Source organism: Malania oleifera, chromosome 6 (assembly GCF_029873635.1).
Source record: "Malania oleifera isolate guangnan ecotype guangnan chromosome 6, ASM2987363v1, whole genome shotgun sequence".
Taxonomy (NCBI): Eukaryota; Viridiplantae; Streptophyta; class Magnoliopsida; order Santalales; family Ximeniaceae; genus Malania; species Malania oleifera.
The window spans coordinates 93,684,007-93,703,020 of record NC_080422.1 but is presented as its reverse complement, the minus strand read 5'-3'; the positions used below and the strand labels follow the sequence as shown (position 1 = coordinate 93,703,020).

The following is a 19,014-nucleotide window of genomic DNA, read 5'->3' as shown; positions in this document are numbered from 1 at the left end:
GTGACATACATATAAATAGTACATAATTCATAACTAGTATAAACAATTGTATCATATCTGAATAAAACATGATTTAACATAACATAGTTTAACGTACTAAATCTCTGTACTGAAAAAAATCATCTTATATATCCATATCATACTAGAATTATTACCCGGGATAGATAGTTAGTTGGCTATTGTCATGTCTTACCCCCCCACATGATAGGGTTGTGCAACCCGAAGGCGGGACCTAGCAATGGCTAGCTGACCATGTTAAGTCAAACATCGGTGTGTAAGTACGATGAGCCTGTTCCACCTGTGCCGGACTACCAAGGGAACTATGACACTACCATAAAGCCACATCGATTGTCATATCCCGCACTCTACATAAAATGTGTGGTAGCACTAACATATTCATAATCGTGAACATATAGCTATGGTACCGTGCTTCATAAAACTGAACGAAGTTATCCGAGTTCTGATAACATATAATACATTCCATATTAAAACATAACTATTTCGTAATTCGGAGTAATATATTACATAAACATATTTCATGATTTCTTACATATCAAACATAATCACAGCATCGACGCCGACATAATTCATAACGTATAATCATGGCATTTACGCCAACATAATTCATAACATAATAAACATACATTCTTGCATTATTTAACATAATCTTTAAAACATATTTCATGTACTGTTTTCAGGGTTTTTCTGAAAACTACTATAACATACTTATCTGGGAAAACTCACAATATTTCAGTACAACATAATTTTCATAGAAATATTGTACTCATGCCACACAAATGTACTTAGTTTTATAAACTCATAATTAATTCTGAAATCATATTTCGATATAAAATGTGTTAAAATCATTTCCCTGTTCAACAGCAGTATTCCCAAACATAATTCTATATCATACATATCTTCCTGAAAATAAATATTGTTTAATTCATAATAATTTGATGAAAAATACTGACTTAATTTATCCCCTTACCTGATTTACTAAGAAACCCACAAATTATTCCAAACCTACACCTATGTGTTCCCTAACTCAACACCCTCAAAATTGCATTTTTTTCCCAACAACACTTCAGCATTATTCTATCTAAAGCATTTTCCTCAGTCCATAAATACTAAATACCCTATAAAACTCAAAATACCCAACTTAACCAGATTTTGGGATGGTGCCCAAGTTGGCCTAACCAATGAACTACTCCAGCAAATTTGAAGAGAATCTTCCCAATAGTAGCATGGTAGCTTCCGATTGTCGAACCGGCAAAGGATGAAGCCAAAAACTTAGAGAGAAGGAGGGGGAGATGTTTTAGAGAGAGAGAGAGAGAGAGAGACATCCATGAAATCTGGCCTCAACTTATTTATAAGGTACGAATTCGTTGACAAGACACGTCACCTCGTCGATGAGTCCATGAAGGGAGTTCGTCGATGAAAATTTACTCCTTGTCGATGAGTTTCAGACCCTGAAAACAACCCTCTCGTTAAATTCTCGTCGACAAGACACGCGTCCACATCGACGAGCCCAAGAGGCTGATTCATCGACAAGCACTCTGCACTCGTTGACGAGACCCTGCTGAAACCCCTTTTTGAAAAATCATTTTCTCTCATTTCTTTTATTATTTAATTACTATAATTCTTTGGGTCTCTACACTGCAGGTGCAGCTTTAGGAAAACAGGTAAGGGGATTAAGTTAAGTCAAGTTTTATTAAATTTGAACCAATTAAACTGCTTTATATATATGTATACTTATGATTTCAAGGGTTCTTTCGAAAACCAACCATTCAAAGTGGGGTTTTATAAATTATTGTATATCGTATGGTATTTTGAATGAAATGAATGGTGGAAATCTAGGTTTTATCGTGTGAACTAAATACGCTATATTTTCTTCGTTGCTTATGGGATTATATTCAAATACTGAAATTGTGTGACAGGTGAATACTTGGTATGGTTTATTGTATAACTGAATTTGGGTATGGTTGTGAAAATACTGAACTGTTTGTGAAACATACTGGAACTACCTTTGCAAAATACTGGGATTTGATATGACGGTCAAGGTCGGGTTTTATTTAACGGTCGGGGGCTGGGTTTTATTTAATGGCAGGTTATATATGAAATGAGTTTGTACTATATTTTTATTACAAGACCATGTGTGCCCACACTGTACTGAGAGGTGTAGGGTGGTCTCAGCCGATTAGCCTGTGCAAAGATGAAGTACCTTTAGGACCGGACCAGGAAGTGGTAAGGCTATTGGACCTGCAACTGAGTTGTGGATGCCTGCAGATGCACTTGCAGATGGTTACTTTGACTATGTCTGGGTTGATCCCCTAGGGCATAAGTCCAGCCTTTGGACCACACAACCTGTACCGTGGGAGAAGTAAATGGTGTGTTAGTCCTAGGGAGTTTCTTTTATGCATATATATATTGATTTATGTAAATTGTGTTATTAATTATTGAACTGGTTTATACTGAGGAAGAAAATGCATATTTTTCAACTGTAAAGGTGTAAGTACTTGTATGTGAATTAAAATGCATGAACGTTTATGACAAAGTAAACTCTCCGCCTGAGGGCTTATTGAGAAAGGCGAGTACCCTGATAAGTATCAGTTATAGCCATGCTAGGTTGCATAACGTATTAGAGCATAGGAGAGCTACATGTATGGGCGTGTAATCTCCCCTATCCTCGGGAACTTTCACTTATAAATAATTGTGTGTGTGTGTGTGTGTGTGTGAGTATGGTCTGAGAATGATTTTATAACTATGGTTAATTAACAACTGATGATATTTTTGTATACGTTAAAACTCACGTTGATCATACACTAATATTAATTTAATTTGTCTTACTAAAAAGTGTCTCACCCCAGTATATAAATCATTTCTTTTCAAGAGCATCCCGAGATCGAGCTTAGTGAGCTTCGGGGCGGGGTGATAACTAGTTTCAGTTTTTGTAAGTGTGTGTAAGAATTATACAATATTTAAGTTATGATTGGAAGTCCCTAGATATGTAATATGGTTGTATGGATTGAGTTAGTTTTCTTTCTTTGTGGTTGGGATGTAATATGGATATTAGGAGACTTCTATGTATGTTAGCAGTTTAGAACTCTGATAATGTTTTGGAGAATGTATCACTTATTTCCGCTGTTTTTATATGATGAATATGGTATCAAGTACACAGATGTCGCTAAAATAGTACCTCAGGCCCCACATGGTGGGTAGGGGCGTTACAGGCTGAGCCAAGGGCGATTCTGAGCCTTTGTAGGTTTGGTTGACCATGGCCTAAGACCGGTCTGTCAGTTTATAAGGGTCGGTCGGCCAAGGTGTTTTTAAACCATAAGGTTGGTCGGCTGAGGGCAGTAGAAGAGTCAAAATTTTAGGTTCGATTAACCGTGGAAGCTATGTTCAAATTCGGTCAGTCAACCAAGCTTTGGTCAACACTTTGACTCCAAGCAAACAGTACATCGGTCGATTGATGGGTTATAACACAAGAACAATCGATTGACCAAGGGCATTTAAAATTTACTATTTTACCCTTAATTTGACAAAAAAAAAAAAAAAAAATCCAACATCCAGTCGACTGAAGTTTGTCCTAAGGTCAAACTATGACCTTTGATTCTATACGGTCAGTCTGTGGTGTTGTTTGAGCATTCAAATCATATCATGCAAGATGCATGGATTATTATAGACTGAATGATAAAAAATTAAATGCATTTACGATTCAAAACATGTTTTCTTCTTTTTGCTCTTCTCTTCATAGAATGTCAATATGATGTGAGCTTTAAGTCCTTTCTCACTTCCATCTTCATCTTCTGTGTGTGCATTCTAAATTGTAAACATATTCAAAACACTAGGCATACAAATTAGATCCAAGTACTTTGTCAACATTAAAACAGAGATCGGACTCAAAAAGTCAACAATTTTTTAATAAATTTAAGATATATATTTAAAATAAATTAATAATATATTGTCATAATTTAGTTTACAAATATAAAAAGTGTGAATATTTAAATTTATTTTATAAAAATTGATAATTTACTTAAAATTATAAAATACAAATATCAGCATGAGATATATATACAATTACGACACCATAAAAAGATAGGGACATGAAAAATCGGAAAAAATTTAAGATATGATGTGACATGAATGTTCTAGTCTTAATTAAAATTTTAAAAAATATTAAATTTTAATACTTACATAACATTATGGATAAAAGGTTAACAAGTAGACTTTCCATTATTTTTTATTTTCGAGTGATAGAGATGTAAGATTCACTGGTGGATTTTGGGGAAAACTCTTTCGCTTGATTGAATCAAGTCTTAGTATTTTCACAAGCTTTCACCCTTAAATGGATGGCCAAATAGAACACTTTAATAAGATGACAATTTCATATATATTTTTATAATTAATATCCTATTCCTTACCTCTTTTAAGATTCAAACTCAAAATCTTCAACATAAAAATTTCCATATGAACCATCGAACCCTCCTTTTATTGAATTAACAACACAATCAATGAGAAGTAAAAAACAAAAAGCACACAGATTTGACTTATTGGAACCATGAAAGCTTCTCCATCTCTTGATTTAATTAAGAGCAGCCGATTGTGGCAGAAATGGGCTTGAAGGTAAACTGAGTGGTCCAAGCATAAGAGAAGCTGGTAGACTCCTTCCCATAGAGGGGCTGGCCATTGGTGAGAAGACACGCGTCGCCAGATGGGGCCAAGAGGGAAGAGTCGACCTTCTCTGCCGACTGAAACCCTTTGCAGTTCAATTGTATCTCAGTAAAAGTACATATGCATGGATTTGTGATTGTCACCCTCCACTCTGGCTTACCCTTCACAACTTTTCCTGTATTGGTTTGGTGAACATCTATCTGGCTTACGTCGCATTGGGAAGTAGCTACATATGCATTATTCAAGCAAGAAGAAATTAAACCAAATGACTTATTTATTGAAACAACACTAAAATAAAGTAGGGAAAGCCATTTCTACTATACCTTCTCTAAGACTGATAAGAAATATTGCATAGAAAAAGAAGATTTTCTTAACCATTGTGCGCTATAAAATGAGATATGGAATAAAATATCAAAAAGGTTTCTAGACACGGCTGTTTTGAATGAAAATTTAGAAAGAAGTTCCCCCTTTTATGGAGAGATACAATGAAGATATTAATAAATAACGTAAAATTGTTAATGAATGACTTTCTTTTTCTAGTAGAATGGAGGTTAATATTGGATGGATTAGGTTACATGATAGTAGGTAGTACATCTCCCATTTTCCATATTTGTTTTTCACACCTTTTTTAGAATTCAAATTTGAGACCTTCAATATGAAATTCTTGACCAATGAGATTTCTTTGGTGGATCAATAAATGAGCATTGAACCTAAATTTTGAATTGGTAACTTATTCCATATAATATGAATTGGCATTGATATGTAGTGTTTTAAACTTAATGAGTAAGAAAAACATATTTGATGCTATTTAAATATGTAGTGCTTTAAATTTTGATGAGTAAGAAAAACATATTTGATGTTTAAACATGTAGTGCTTTAAATTTTGATGAGTAAGAAAAAACATATTTGATGCTATTTAAGGGTTTTTTTTATTGTATCAAAATGTTCTAAGATAAAATAATTTTAAATCATAACATTAAATAAGTTCCGAAAATTATGATTTATTGAAAGATAAGCGACTGCCTAAACAATATGCGAGGTGTCAACGTTGTATTTTCTTCTTTTAATAAATTTTGAGCGCTTGAACCAACTTTCTTTTTGGCTATAACAAGTTAATGATTGATACAAATAATTAAATCTTAACTAATGCCTCTTTCTTTTGAGCACTCCCTACTAGAAGCATACAAAGCTCCAAATGACAATCAAACCTAATAGAATGAGGAAAGATGAGTCATGAACAACTCGTCAAAATTTTAGGTCAATCAGACAAGAAATAACCATTCAACGTTAAGATCAAATTGATTGTGCACGCACCTCCAATCTTGAATTTTTCAACAAACAATTTTCTTTTGTCCCTCACTCTTTCTTAGCTGTCTCCAAGATGCACAAAGTTCTCTTTTTTTCTCCTCCATCATATTCTCTTTAGAAGCCTCTATTTATAAGTTTGGATACATTGATCCAGATATTTAAAAATGATGTAAAATTCGATATGATAACCTATTTCATTTACATTATAAATTTGCATTATTATGCAATGCCTTGGATTTAATGTGCAAGAAAAAAATTTGATGCTATTTGAGAATTTTTTTATGAACATCTTTCAAAATATAATACTTTTTAAATCATATTGTAAACTTGTATTCAACAACCATGATTTGTTGAAAGGGCCTTGACCAAGGTTCGATTTTGTAGAGAGTGTGTTTCCTCCTTATCTTTCAAAGGGAGAGTTGGTGGTGAGTTGGGCATTTTGATGGGGTCATCCTCCTAACCCCCCCCCCCCCAAAAAAAATATAAACGCACTATTATTTGTTGATATATATGTAAGAAATTGCACTTTTATTTTTTTTAGTATGCCTTTAAATACTTGGTCTAACCTTCTTTTTTCGTAGTAAGAAGTTAACGATAGTTGCGAATATTGAAGTGTGAAATACATGTACGAAACTATTGTTTCTTGGGGTTGCCCAAGTAGTAAGGTTTGGGCTTGTTTTACTGCACGGTCGAAGGTTCGAGTTCGTTGCCCTTGAGACCATGCTAGTGATTTACCTGGAAGCTGTCTTTAGGGTCAGGCAGTCTTCCCCCGGTTTCGTGCCACTTGGTGGGATCCGAAAGGCTCATCCAAGGCTAGTGTTCCGGGTCATCAAACAATGCATGAAGTCTCACTATAGCATTTGGCTACTTGCAATTTTTATTTTAAATATAATTCTTGGTCCAACCTTCCTTTTGTTGTAAAAAGTTAACAATTTATAGAAATAATAAACAATCTTAGCTAATTTTGTGTGTGTGTGCGTTGTAATGTGATTGCATGTGAATAATAGTTTTTTTTTATAATTTTTAATTTAAGATATATATTTAAAATAAATTAATAATCTATTGTCATAATTTAGTTTACAAATATTTAAATACGAATATTTAAATTTATTTTATAAAAATTGATAATTTACTTAAAATTATCAAATACAAATATCGACATGAGATATATACATATATACAATTATGACACCATATAAAGATAAGGACATGAAAAATCTGGAAAAAAAATTAAGATATGATATGACATGAATGTTCTAATTTTAATTAAAATTTCAAAAAATATTAGATTTTAATACTTACATAACATTATGGATAAAAACTTAACAAGTAGATTTTCCATTATTTTTTATTTTCTAGTGATAGAGATGTAAGATTCACTAGTGGATTTTGAGGAGAATTCTTTCGCTCGATGGGATCAAGTCTTAATATTTTCACAAGCTACCACCCTCAAATGGATGGCCAAATAGAACACTTTAATGGAATGTTGGAAGAGTACTTACGGCATTTTATAAACTCCAATTAAAAAAGTTGGGTTTCACTGTTGGATACAATGCAATTATTTATATGTTATAACGGTATGATGTATTTGAAAGAAATAAAACTTTGAACATATATGCTAACCAAAAAATATTTTAGTTTTAGAAAATTTGTCCCATTCTTAAATTTCATATATATGATTCACTTATAATTGAATGGATTATTTGTTCTTTAAAACCATACATGGTATATTTATTATTGCAAGTATAAATTACCAATTTTAAACTCTACTATAGAACTTGGAATTGGAGTTTGTAGAAATGGAAACTTATTAAACGTAAAATATTACATTAACATATGAAATCATTAAAGTGGTGCAAGACTTAAATTATCAAGATTCTCGCCAAACTATACCGAAAATATTTGTGGGTTCGAGTCGTAATGTGACATTGATTATGTGATTTATTGATTTTAAATCTCATATAAAGAAACAGTAATTTCCTCTTAAGTCGATCCTGATCTATCTGTTCATACATAAATTGATTTCTTTTGTGCTTTGTTTTTTTTTTCTTTTTTTCCTATGGGGAGAATGGTGGCGCATTCGAAAAAAATTCCTCGACTTAAAAACAAATTATAATGCATAATTATTTTTTTAATAGTAAAAACACACCCAAACTCAAATAATTCAGTTCTTTTTTTTAAATAATTCCATTGAAAGCTAATATAATTTCAATTATGAAATCAAAGACGTATCATCTCTCATCTTTAAAACTTGTAATTAATATTGTATTTCTTACCTCTTTTAATATTCAAACTCAAAATCTTCAACATAAATATTTCAAATTTGAACCATCGAACCCTCCTTTCATTGAATTAACAACACAATCAACGAGAAGTAAAAAACAAAAAGCACACAGATTTGACTTATTGGAACCATGCAAGCTTCTCCATCTCTTGATTTAATTAAGAGCAGCCGATTGTGGCAGAAATGGGCTTGAAGGTAAACTGAGTGGTCCAAGCATAAGAGAAGCTGGTAGACTCCTTCCCATGGAGGGGCTGGCCATTGGTGAGAAGACACGCGTCGCCAGATAGGGCCAAGAGGGAAGAGTCGACCTTCTCTGCCGACTGAAACCCTTTGCAGTTCAATTGTATCTCAATGAAAGTACATATGCATGGATTTGTGATTGTCACCCTCCACTCTGGCTTACCCTTCACAACTTTTCCTGTATTGGTTTGGTGAACATCTATCTGGCTTACGTCGCATTGGGAAGTAGCTGCATATGCATTAATCAAGCAAGAAGAAATTAAACCAAATGACTTATTTTTTGAAACAACACTAAAATAAAGTAGGGAAAGCTATTTCTACTATACCTTCTCTAAGACTGATAAGAAATATTGCGTAGAAAAAAAAGATTTTCTTAGCCATTGTGCTCTATAGAATGAGATATGGAATAAAATACCAAAAGGGTTTCTAGACACTGTTGTTTTGAATGAAAATTTAGAAAGAAGTTCCTCCTTTTATAGAGAGATACAATGAAGATATTAATAAATAACGTAAAACTGTTAATGAATGACTTTCTTTTTCTAGTAGAATGGTGGTTAACATTGGATGGGTTAGGTTACATGATAGTAGGTAGTACATCTCTCATTTTCCATATTTGTTTTTCACACCTTTTTTAGAATTCAAACTTGAGACCTTCAATATGAAATTCTTGACCAATGAGATTTCTTTGGTGGATCAATAAATGAGCATTGAACCTAAATTTTGAATTGGTAATTTATTCCATATAATATGAATTGGCATTGATATGTAGTGTTTTAAACTTAATGAGTGAGAAAAACATATTTGATGCTATTTAAATATGTAGTGCTTTAAATTTTGATGAGTAAGAAAAACATATTTGATGTTATTTAAATATGTAGTGCTTTAAATTTTGATGAGTAAGAAAAAACATATTTGATGCTATTTAAGGGTTTTTTTTTTATTGTATCAAAATGTTCTAAGATAAAATAATTTTAAATCATAACATTAAATAAGTTCTGAAAATTAGGATTTATTCGAAGATAAGCAACCGCCTAAACAATATGCGAGGTGTCAACGTTGTATTTTCTTCTTTTAATAAATTTTGAGCGCTTGAACCAACTTTCTTTATGGCTATAACAAGTTAATGATTGATACAAATAATTAAATCTTAACTAATGCCTCTTTCTTTTGAGCACTTCCTACTAGAAGCATACAAAGCTCCAAATGACAATCAAACCTAATAGAATGAGGAAAGATGAGTCATCAACAACTTGTCAAAATTTTAGGTCAATTGGACGAGAAATAACCATTCAACGTTAAGATCAAATTGATTGCGCACGCACATCCAATCTTGAATTTTTCAACAAACAATTTTCTTTTCTCCCTCACTCTTTCTTAACTGTCTCCAAGATGCAAAAATCTATTTTTTTTTCTCCTTCATCATATTCTCTTTAGAAGCCTTTATTTATAAGTTTGGATGCATTGATCATGATATTTAAAAATGATGTAAAAGTCGATATGATAACTTATTTCATTTACATTATAAATTGACATTATTATGCAATGCCTTGGATTTAATGTGCAAGAAAAAAATTTGATGCTATTTGAGAATTTTTTTATGAACATCTTTCAAAATATAATACTTTTTAAATCATATTATTAACTTGTATTCAACAACCATGATTTGTTGAAAGGGCCTTGACCAAGGTTCGATTTTGTAGAGAGTGTGTTTCCTCCTTATCTTTCAAAGGGAGAGTTGGTGGTGAGTTGGGCATTGTGACGGGGTCATCCTCCTACCCCCAAAAAATAAACACACTATTATTTGTTGATATATATATGTAAGAAATTGCATACATTTTAGAATAGATATTTGCGCATTTATTTTTTTTAGTATGCCTTTAAATACTTGGTCTAACATTCTTTTTTCATTGTAAGAAGTTAATGATAGTTGCAAATATTGAAGTGTGAATACATGTAAGAAACTATTGTTTCTTGGGGTTGCCCAAGTAGTAAGGTTTGGGCTTGTTTTACTGCACGGTCGAAGGTTCGAGTTCGTTGCCCTTGAGACCATGCTAGTGATTTACACGGAAGCTGTCTTTGGGGTTAGGCAGTCTTCCCGCTGTTTCGTGCCACTTGGTGGGGTCCGAAAGGCTCATCCAAGGCTAGTGTTCTGGGTCATCAAACAATGCATGAAGTCTCACTATAGCATTTGGCTATTTGCAATTTTTGTTTAAAATATAATACTTGGTCCAACCTTTCTTTTGTTGTAAAAAGTTAACAATTTATAGAAATAATAAACAATCTTAGCTAATTTTGTGTGTGTGTGTAATGTAATGCGATTGCATGTGAATAATAGTTTTTTTTTATAATTTTTAATTTAAGATATATATTTAAAATAAATTAATAATATATTGTCATAATTTAGTTTACAAATATTAAAATATGAATATTTAAATTTATTTTATAAAAATTGATAATTTACTTAAAATTATAAAATACAAATATTGACATGAGCTATATATATACATATATATACAATTACGACACCATATAAAGATAAGGACATGAAAAATCTGGAAAAAAAAAAAGAAGATATGATATGACATGAATGTTCTAATTTTAATTAAAATTTCAAAAAATATTAAATTTTAATTCTTACATAACATTATGGATAAAAAGTTAACAAGTCGATTTTCCATTATTTTTTATTTTCTAGTGATAGAGATGTAAGATTCACTAGTGGATTTTGTGGAGAACTCTTTGGCTTGATGGGGTCAAGTCTTAATATTTTCACAAGGTACCACCCTCAAATGGATGGCCAAATAGAACACTTTAATGGGATGTTGGAAGAGTACTTACGACACTTTATAAACTCCAATTTAAAAAATTGGGTTTCACTGTTGGATACAATGCAATTATTTATATGTTACGGTATGATATATTTGGAAGAAATAAAACTTTGAACTTATATGCTTACCAAAAAATATTTTAGTTTTTGAAAATTTGTCCCATTCTTAAATTTCATATATATGATTCACTTATAATTGAATGGATTATTTGTTCTTTAAAACCATACATGGTATATTTATTATTGCAGGTATAAATTACCAATTTTAAACTCTACTATAGAACTTGGAATTGGTGTTTGTAGAAATGGAAACTTATTAAACGTAAAATATTACATTAACATATGAAATCGTTAAAGTGGTGCAAGACTTAAATTGTCAAGATTCTCGCCAAACTATACCGAAAATGTTTGTGGGTTCGAGTAGTAATGTGACATTGATTATGTGATTTATTGATTTTAAATCTCATATAAAGAAACAGTAATTTCCTCTTAAGTCGATCCTAATCTATCTGTTCATACATAAATTGATTTCTTTTGTGCTTTGTTTTTTTTTTTTTCTCTTTTTCCTATGGGGAGAATGGTGGGGCATTCGAAAAAAATTCCTTGACTTAAAAACAAATTATAATGCATAATTATTTTTTTTAAATAGTAAAAACACACCCAAACTCAAATAATTCAGTTATTTTTTTTTTAATAATTCCATTGAAAGCTAATATAATTTCAATTATGAAATCAAAGACGTATCATCTCACATCTTTAAAACTTGTAATTAATATTGTATTTCTTATCTTTTTTAAAATTCAAACTCAAAATCTTCAACATAAATATTTCAAATTTGAACCATAGAATCCTCCTTTTATTGAATTAACAACACAATCAACGAGAAGTAAAAAACAAAAAACACATAGACTTGACTTATTGAACCATGAAAGTTTCTCCATCTCTTGATTTAATTAAGAGCAGGCGATTGTGGCAGAAATGGGCTTGAAGGTAAACTGAGTGGTCCAAGCATAGGAGAAGCTGGTAGACTCATTCCCATAGAGGGAATAGTCGACCTTCTCTACCGACTGAAACCCCTTGCAGTTCAATTGTATCTCAGTGAAAGTACATATGCATGGATTTGTGATTGTCACCCCCACTCTAGCTTACCCTTTACAACTTTTCCTGTATTGGTCTGGCTTATGTCGCATTGGGAAGTAGCTGCATATGCATTAATCAAGCAAGAAGAAATTAAACCGAATGACTTATTTATTTTGAAACTACACTAAAATAAAGTATTGAAAGTCATATCTACTATACCTTCTCTAAGACTGATAAGAAATATTGCGTAGAAAAAGAAAATTTTCTTAGCCATTGTGCGCTACGGAATGAGAAATGGAATAAAATACCAAAAGGGTTTCTAGGCATTGTTGTTTTGAATGAAAATTTAGCAAGAAGTTCCTCCTTTTATAGAGAGATACAATGAAGATATTAATAAATAACGTAAAATTGTTAATGAATGACTTTTATTTTAGCATAATTGAGGTTAAAATTGGATGGGTTAGGTAACATGATAGTAGGTAGTACATCTCCCATTTTTCATTTTTTTTTTCTCACATTTTTAGAATTCAAACTTGAGACCTTCAAGATGAAATTCTTGACGAATGAGATTTCTTCCGTGGATCAATAAATGAGCATTGAACCTAAATTTTGACTTGGTAACTTATTCCATATAAGATGTGTTGACTTTGGTGCAATCCCAAGAAGGGGTGAATTGGAGATTAAAAAATTTCCTCCTATGTTCAACTAGTCTACCAACAATATTACACAATGTAGGGGCAGTCTAAGTATGTATGAAATTGCATATATGATATATTAATCAATTTCAGTATATGCAACACAATTCTAGTATTTCTCAACCAAATGCAATACCGTGTCAATCATATATGCAGTATATTGAGTAAAGAAATTAAATCAAGCACAAACTAGAATATAATGCAGGAAATGAAAAGATGACATCGAATATGTTATCGGGGTTCGGCCAATATTACCTACATCCCCGCCTTGGCTCACAAGCACAAGGATTTCACTAAGACTCACTTCACGGGTGTAGTGACACCGTATACAACACCTTACCAGGATGGTGCACCTAACTTTCCTAACCGGGTCAAAACCAATCTGAGACTTTTCACAGGACAAGTCTTCCTCTTTCGAACACACGTCGGGGATACAACAGATAATCAAATCATTTTTTTCATACAATCAAATGTGCTTCTACACAAGCAGATATGTACCACAATATGGTCCAGATAAATATGCACTCACAGATGATAGTAATTATGCTCAGTGCCAATAAAGTGTGCTAACACTCAATCTGATGTAAATATACAATCAAATCCTAGAGTGTATTTTCAAACAATCTTTGAAACAAAGTATCAATATTAATCAATCACAACAAGATTCAAAGAGTTCCAACTAGAGTATTCAAAATATCTCAAAGATAATTTTCTCAAAGTAATAGCTCAAGAGATATTTGAAAAAAGTATGCTTGAAAAAGATTTTACACAACCAAAAACCACAAGCTTAATGAGTCTTGTAATATTGATGCAAATACTCACTAGTTACGAAGGTTTTCCCACACAAAGATTATTAGTTAAACCGGGGAAAAACCTTAGCTAAAACTCTCAAACAAAAATGATAAATCAACAAGAACAAAGAGAGTTTAAGTAAGTGCAAACAATGTAGATTAACTCAAATGCACTCTCACCAAACTTGGTTTAGCAAAGCAATATCAAATGGTGAGTATTTGGCTTTGTTATAGGAAGGATGAGCTCTCAAAATTTCAGAAAAATTTTCTCTTAATGATTATGCTAATCATCCATTAATTGTGCAATGAACCCATATATATAGAGAAGACCAAAATTATAACTGTTGGGGACACTTAGGAAATTATTAAAATTGTTTAAAAAGTGTTCAAGAAATTAACCCTATTTAACTCCAATCAACCGTGGTAAAAATTTGGCCAACCTGAGAATTTTGGTCGATCGAGCCATAGGTTCGGTTGCCCGAATAGACACATCAGGAAAAAGGTAATTTTGAAGTTCGGGTGCCTAATCAAGGGTTCGGTTTGCTGACTAAGGCGATTTTCCAATCTATCTGAGGTTCAGTTGCCTAGTCTCAAGTTTGGTCTGCCGAACTTGCACATTCGGTCGCTCGGAGGTATTTTGAACGTAAAATTCGGGTGCCCGAATTGTTGGAAAAAGTTAGGGTTTGAGTTCGGTCGACCATAGACGCTCAAGTCATTTGAGTTCGGTCGCCCGAAGTCAGGTCAACTTTTTGACCAATCAACAGTTCGGTCGATCGAGGCAATTTGACTTGCCTGGTTTAGTCACCCAAAACCCTTATGATTCTAAGCCTAAGTTCCATTCGTTAATTTAAATTTACCCCTGATGACATGTGAGTGTAGTGGGGTCCTGTGCACTAAATGTGTAGGAACCTAAAGGTCAATCTAAGGCAACCTGAGCATACAGTCCTATCATGCATGATGCAATTATTACAGACCATATTATGTTACAGTCCAAAATGAAGAATATAAAAAATTCAATTACAAATTAAGCATAATATTCTTCAATATTCCTTGGAGTCACCATACGCCATCATGATATAATGTTCTTTTCAATTCCATGCGTAGAGTGAACTTGCATACAAGCTTAGGGCAAACATCAACATCAATGTATTTGTCATTATCAAAACAGGATATGACCAATTAGGTCAACAAGATAAATTGGCATTAATATGTAGTGCTTTTAACGAGTAAGAAAAACATATTTGATGCAATTTAAATATGTAGTGCTTTAAATTTTGATGAGCAAGAAAAAACATATTTGATGCTATTTAAGGGTTTTTGATTGTATCAAAATGTTCTAAGATAAAATGATTTTAAATCATAATATTAAATAAGTTTCGAAAATTATGATTTATTGAAAGATAAGTGACTACCTAAACAATGTGCAAGGTGTCAACATTATATTTTCTTCATTTAATAAACTTTGAGCACTTGGACCAAGTTTCTTTTTGGCTATAACAAGTTAATGATTGATACAAATAATTAAATCTTAACTAATGCCTCTTTCTTTTGAGCACTCCCTACAAGAAGCATACAACAACAGAACAAAAACAAACCTTAATCCCCACTAGGTGGGGTCGGTTGTATGAAACATTTTTTTGCTAATTTATACGATCATGGACCATTTCTTTTGATAGATTCAGGGATATTAAATCCCAACTCATTATCTCCTCCAAGTTATTTTAGGTCTACCCCTACCCCTTTTATTGCCCCCAACAGTAACTAACTTACTCTTCCTTATTGGTGCACTATGTGGGCTACATTGCAAGTGTTCATACCATTTGAGTCGTCTCTCCCTTATCTTATCTTCTATAGGAGCTGTACCTAACTTGCTGCAAATATGTTCATTCCTTAAATTATCTTTCAATGTTATACCACTCATCCATCTAAGCATTCTCATCTCGGCAACTTTTACTTTTGGGATATTATGTTTCTTCGTTGCCCAACATTCCAATCCATATAGCATAGCTAATCTTATAACTGTCCTATAAAACTTCCCTTTTAATTTTAAAGGTATCATGCGATTAGAGAGCACACTTGAAGCACTGCTCCATTTTATCCAACTTACTTTAACTCAATGCAGTATATTATCTTTAATTTCTCTTTCAGCTTGCATAATAGATCCAAGGTATCGAAATCTACACGTACTATTTATTTCTTCATCATCAAGTTTAACTTTGTCTCCAATATTCCTCCTATCATTACTAAAATTACATTTCATATATTTTGTCTTATTTCTGCTTATTCTAAGATCTCTAGATTCCAAAGTTTCTCTCCATAATTCTAACTCAACCTCTACTTCATTCATAGTTTCATCAATTAATGTAATATCATTTGCAAATAACATATACCATGGAACCTTCTTTCGAACACTCTTAGTCAGTTGGTCCATCGCTAAAGTAAATAGATAAGGACTCAAAGCAGATCCTTAATGTACACCTATGGTGATTGGAAATTCTCTAGTTTTTCCATTTATAGTCCTTACACTAGTCATTACTTTATCGTACATATCCTTAATGACATTAGTATATCTATTGCATACACCTTTTTTTTTTTTTCTAAAACCCACCATAGAACTACCTTAGGTATCCTATCATATGCTTTCTCAAGGCCAATAAATATCATATGCAAGTCCCTCTTATTTTTCCTGAACTTTTCCATTAATCTTATTAAAAGATATATAGCATCTGTGGTAAATCTCCTAGGTATAAAACCAAATTAATTTTCTAAGACCTTCGTTTCTAACCTTAATCTTTGTTCAACTATCCTTTCCCATAGTTTTATTATATGACTCGTAAGTTTAATTCCACGATAGTTACTATAATTAAAATCTCTCAATATTAATTGAGGATTAAATGGATCACAAATCAATGATTGAGTTAGAGATTAATGAGGATTGAGATTGAAATTCCATGATTGGAGTCAAGGAATTAACAATGATTGATATGAGTCTCTTTGATTAAAATTGAGAATTTATGATGATGGAGATTTAAAAGTCTAAGATTGAAATTAAATATTTAATAATGGTTGAATTGAAAATCCTTTGATTGAAGACGGAAATTAATGGGGATGGAGATTTAAATCCAAGATAAAAATCAAGAGTTTAACAATGATGAGTTGAAAAATCCCTTGATTGGAATCAAGAATTTAATGGCGATGCAAACTTCAATTTAAAACTAAAATAAGGATTTTAATGATGAGGCAATTGAAAATCACTTGATTACAATCAAGAATTTAACAGAAATGGGAGATTTAAATCCACATTGAAATCAAGAAAAGAAAAGGTAATTTAAAAAATAAAAAATAAAAGATGAATAAGCATGGTGGTTGGGATATTTTTGGCACTCTAAGGTCTATGGAGGTGCACCAAATTTAAGTGTGGAATTTTGGGGTTAGATTGGGTGTGCGCATGTACATTTAGTGTACGAGATGCTATGTGAGTGTTAAGTGGGTGAAGTGAATAAAGTTGAATGTGAATAGGTGAAATTAAGCTAAATTGAGTGATGTCTGGTCCAATGCTTTGTGGGTTTGAATGTTGTGTTGGTGTATGTGTGTTAAATTTTGTGAAATTTGGTGAAATGGGTGTAATGTCAAATTACATGCGTGAAATTTAGTGATGTTTGAAATAGTATATGTGAAATTTTTTAAGTGTATTGTGTGAATTTGGATTATTTGGGGGTGTAATGTGAGAGGGATGTATGAATTTTGGTTTCAATCTTATGCATGTAGCATTAATTTGTGGTTAATATGGGGGTTTGTGATTGAATTGAGTTTAAAATGCAATGCATGGGTCGATTGGTATCTGATTTTAGGGATTCAAGGTCTCAACTCAAAAAATTAACGTTCAATTTAGCCTTAACCTTAAATTTTGAAATCAAAGTCCAATTTAACGTTAATTGGAAATTAAAGATCAACTCGACTCTAATTTCAAAGATTAAGGTTCAATTGGGCTTTAATTAGAAAATTAGAGTCTAAATTTAAAAAAATTATGTTAAATTGGAATTGAAGTCTTATCATTTGAGTTTGATATTTGTGTGAATTTTCAAACTTGAAATTTGATGAATTTGTGTATGTTTTGCAGGTGGGCAAGCCATGAAGATGGAACTTGAATATTGTTGCATTTTTATTTTTATTTTTGATTTTGTGTTGCTTACTTGTTGCTTGTTTCATTTTTATTAGTTTTATGATGTTAAGAATGAATGTGAATGTGTTGAGTTGTGAAGATTGTTTTCAAAGGATGAAGGTGTAATACGTACTCCTAGTGAAGGAAAAAAACCCCAATTGTTTTCATTTGTGGTGAGATGGGAGGATGAGGGTGATGGGGAAACTAAGATCGAGAAGGAAATCCACCTACGAGAGCACCTATCAAAACCACCTATGCGATAAATGGAGCTCGGTGAGTCGGGAGGCAAAGAGTTTGAGTAAGGTTTCGAAAGAGACCAAATGCACAAAGACCCTAAATAAGGTAAGAGTGTCACTCAAAAGATAGGGAAAGAGGGAAATCAAGGGGAAAATAGATCTTTTGGCATTCTTGGTACCCAAAGAAACACACTTTTTATTTGACAATTTTAAAACTTAAATGGAAAAACTAAGACAATGGAAATGAAAATAAGGCATAATGCACAGAAAATGTATTAGAAATGGTCGAGAGATCTTATTAAAAGAAAATGATCTCACGACGACCCACTCAGAAAGAGATAAAGAGACCCTAAGTAGGGTCCATGAGACCATAGTGAGTTTAGGACACGGTCGTATAATTGGTACCATCCAACAATTGAACTTGGTCATATCTATCTCTTTCACTTGAGCTCTTTGTAGGTAAAATTTTATAGAACCCAATTAGATTACTGATAATATTAATTTTATTTTTTTGAGTACAATAAATTATGTGGACAAAGAAAATAAGACAATTAATGAAATAAAACTACAACTTAAATAAAAAGAATATTACAACGATCGGTAAACAGGTTAAAGCACAATGGTCGTCCTAAAATCGAATTCAATCTCGAAGTTTAGTTTTGGAATGTTGGAAACACTAATTTTATCATATTGAGCACAATGAGGATAATAGGAACA

At 32.2% G+C, this 19,014-nt stretch overlaps 1 protein-coding gene across 1 annotated transcript; it reads right to left on the bottom strand.

Moving 5' to 3' along the window:
* Positions 1–8,304: 8,304 nt before the first annotated feature.
* Positions 8,305–8,952, bottom strand: LOC131157080 (uncharacterized). The gene is made up of 2 exons (XM_058110956.1): positions 8,833–8,952; positions 8,305–8,735 (listed from the first exon to the last, which is right to left on the bottom strand). Exons 1-2 carry the CDS (start codon positions 8,885–8,887, stop codon positions 8,425–8,427), a joined length of 366 nt encoding a protein of 121 aa, XP_057966939.1. The 5' UTR covers positions 8,888–8,952; the 3' UTR covers positions 8,305–8,424.
* Positions 8,953–19,014: the final 10,062 nt, after the last annotated feature.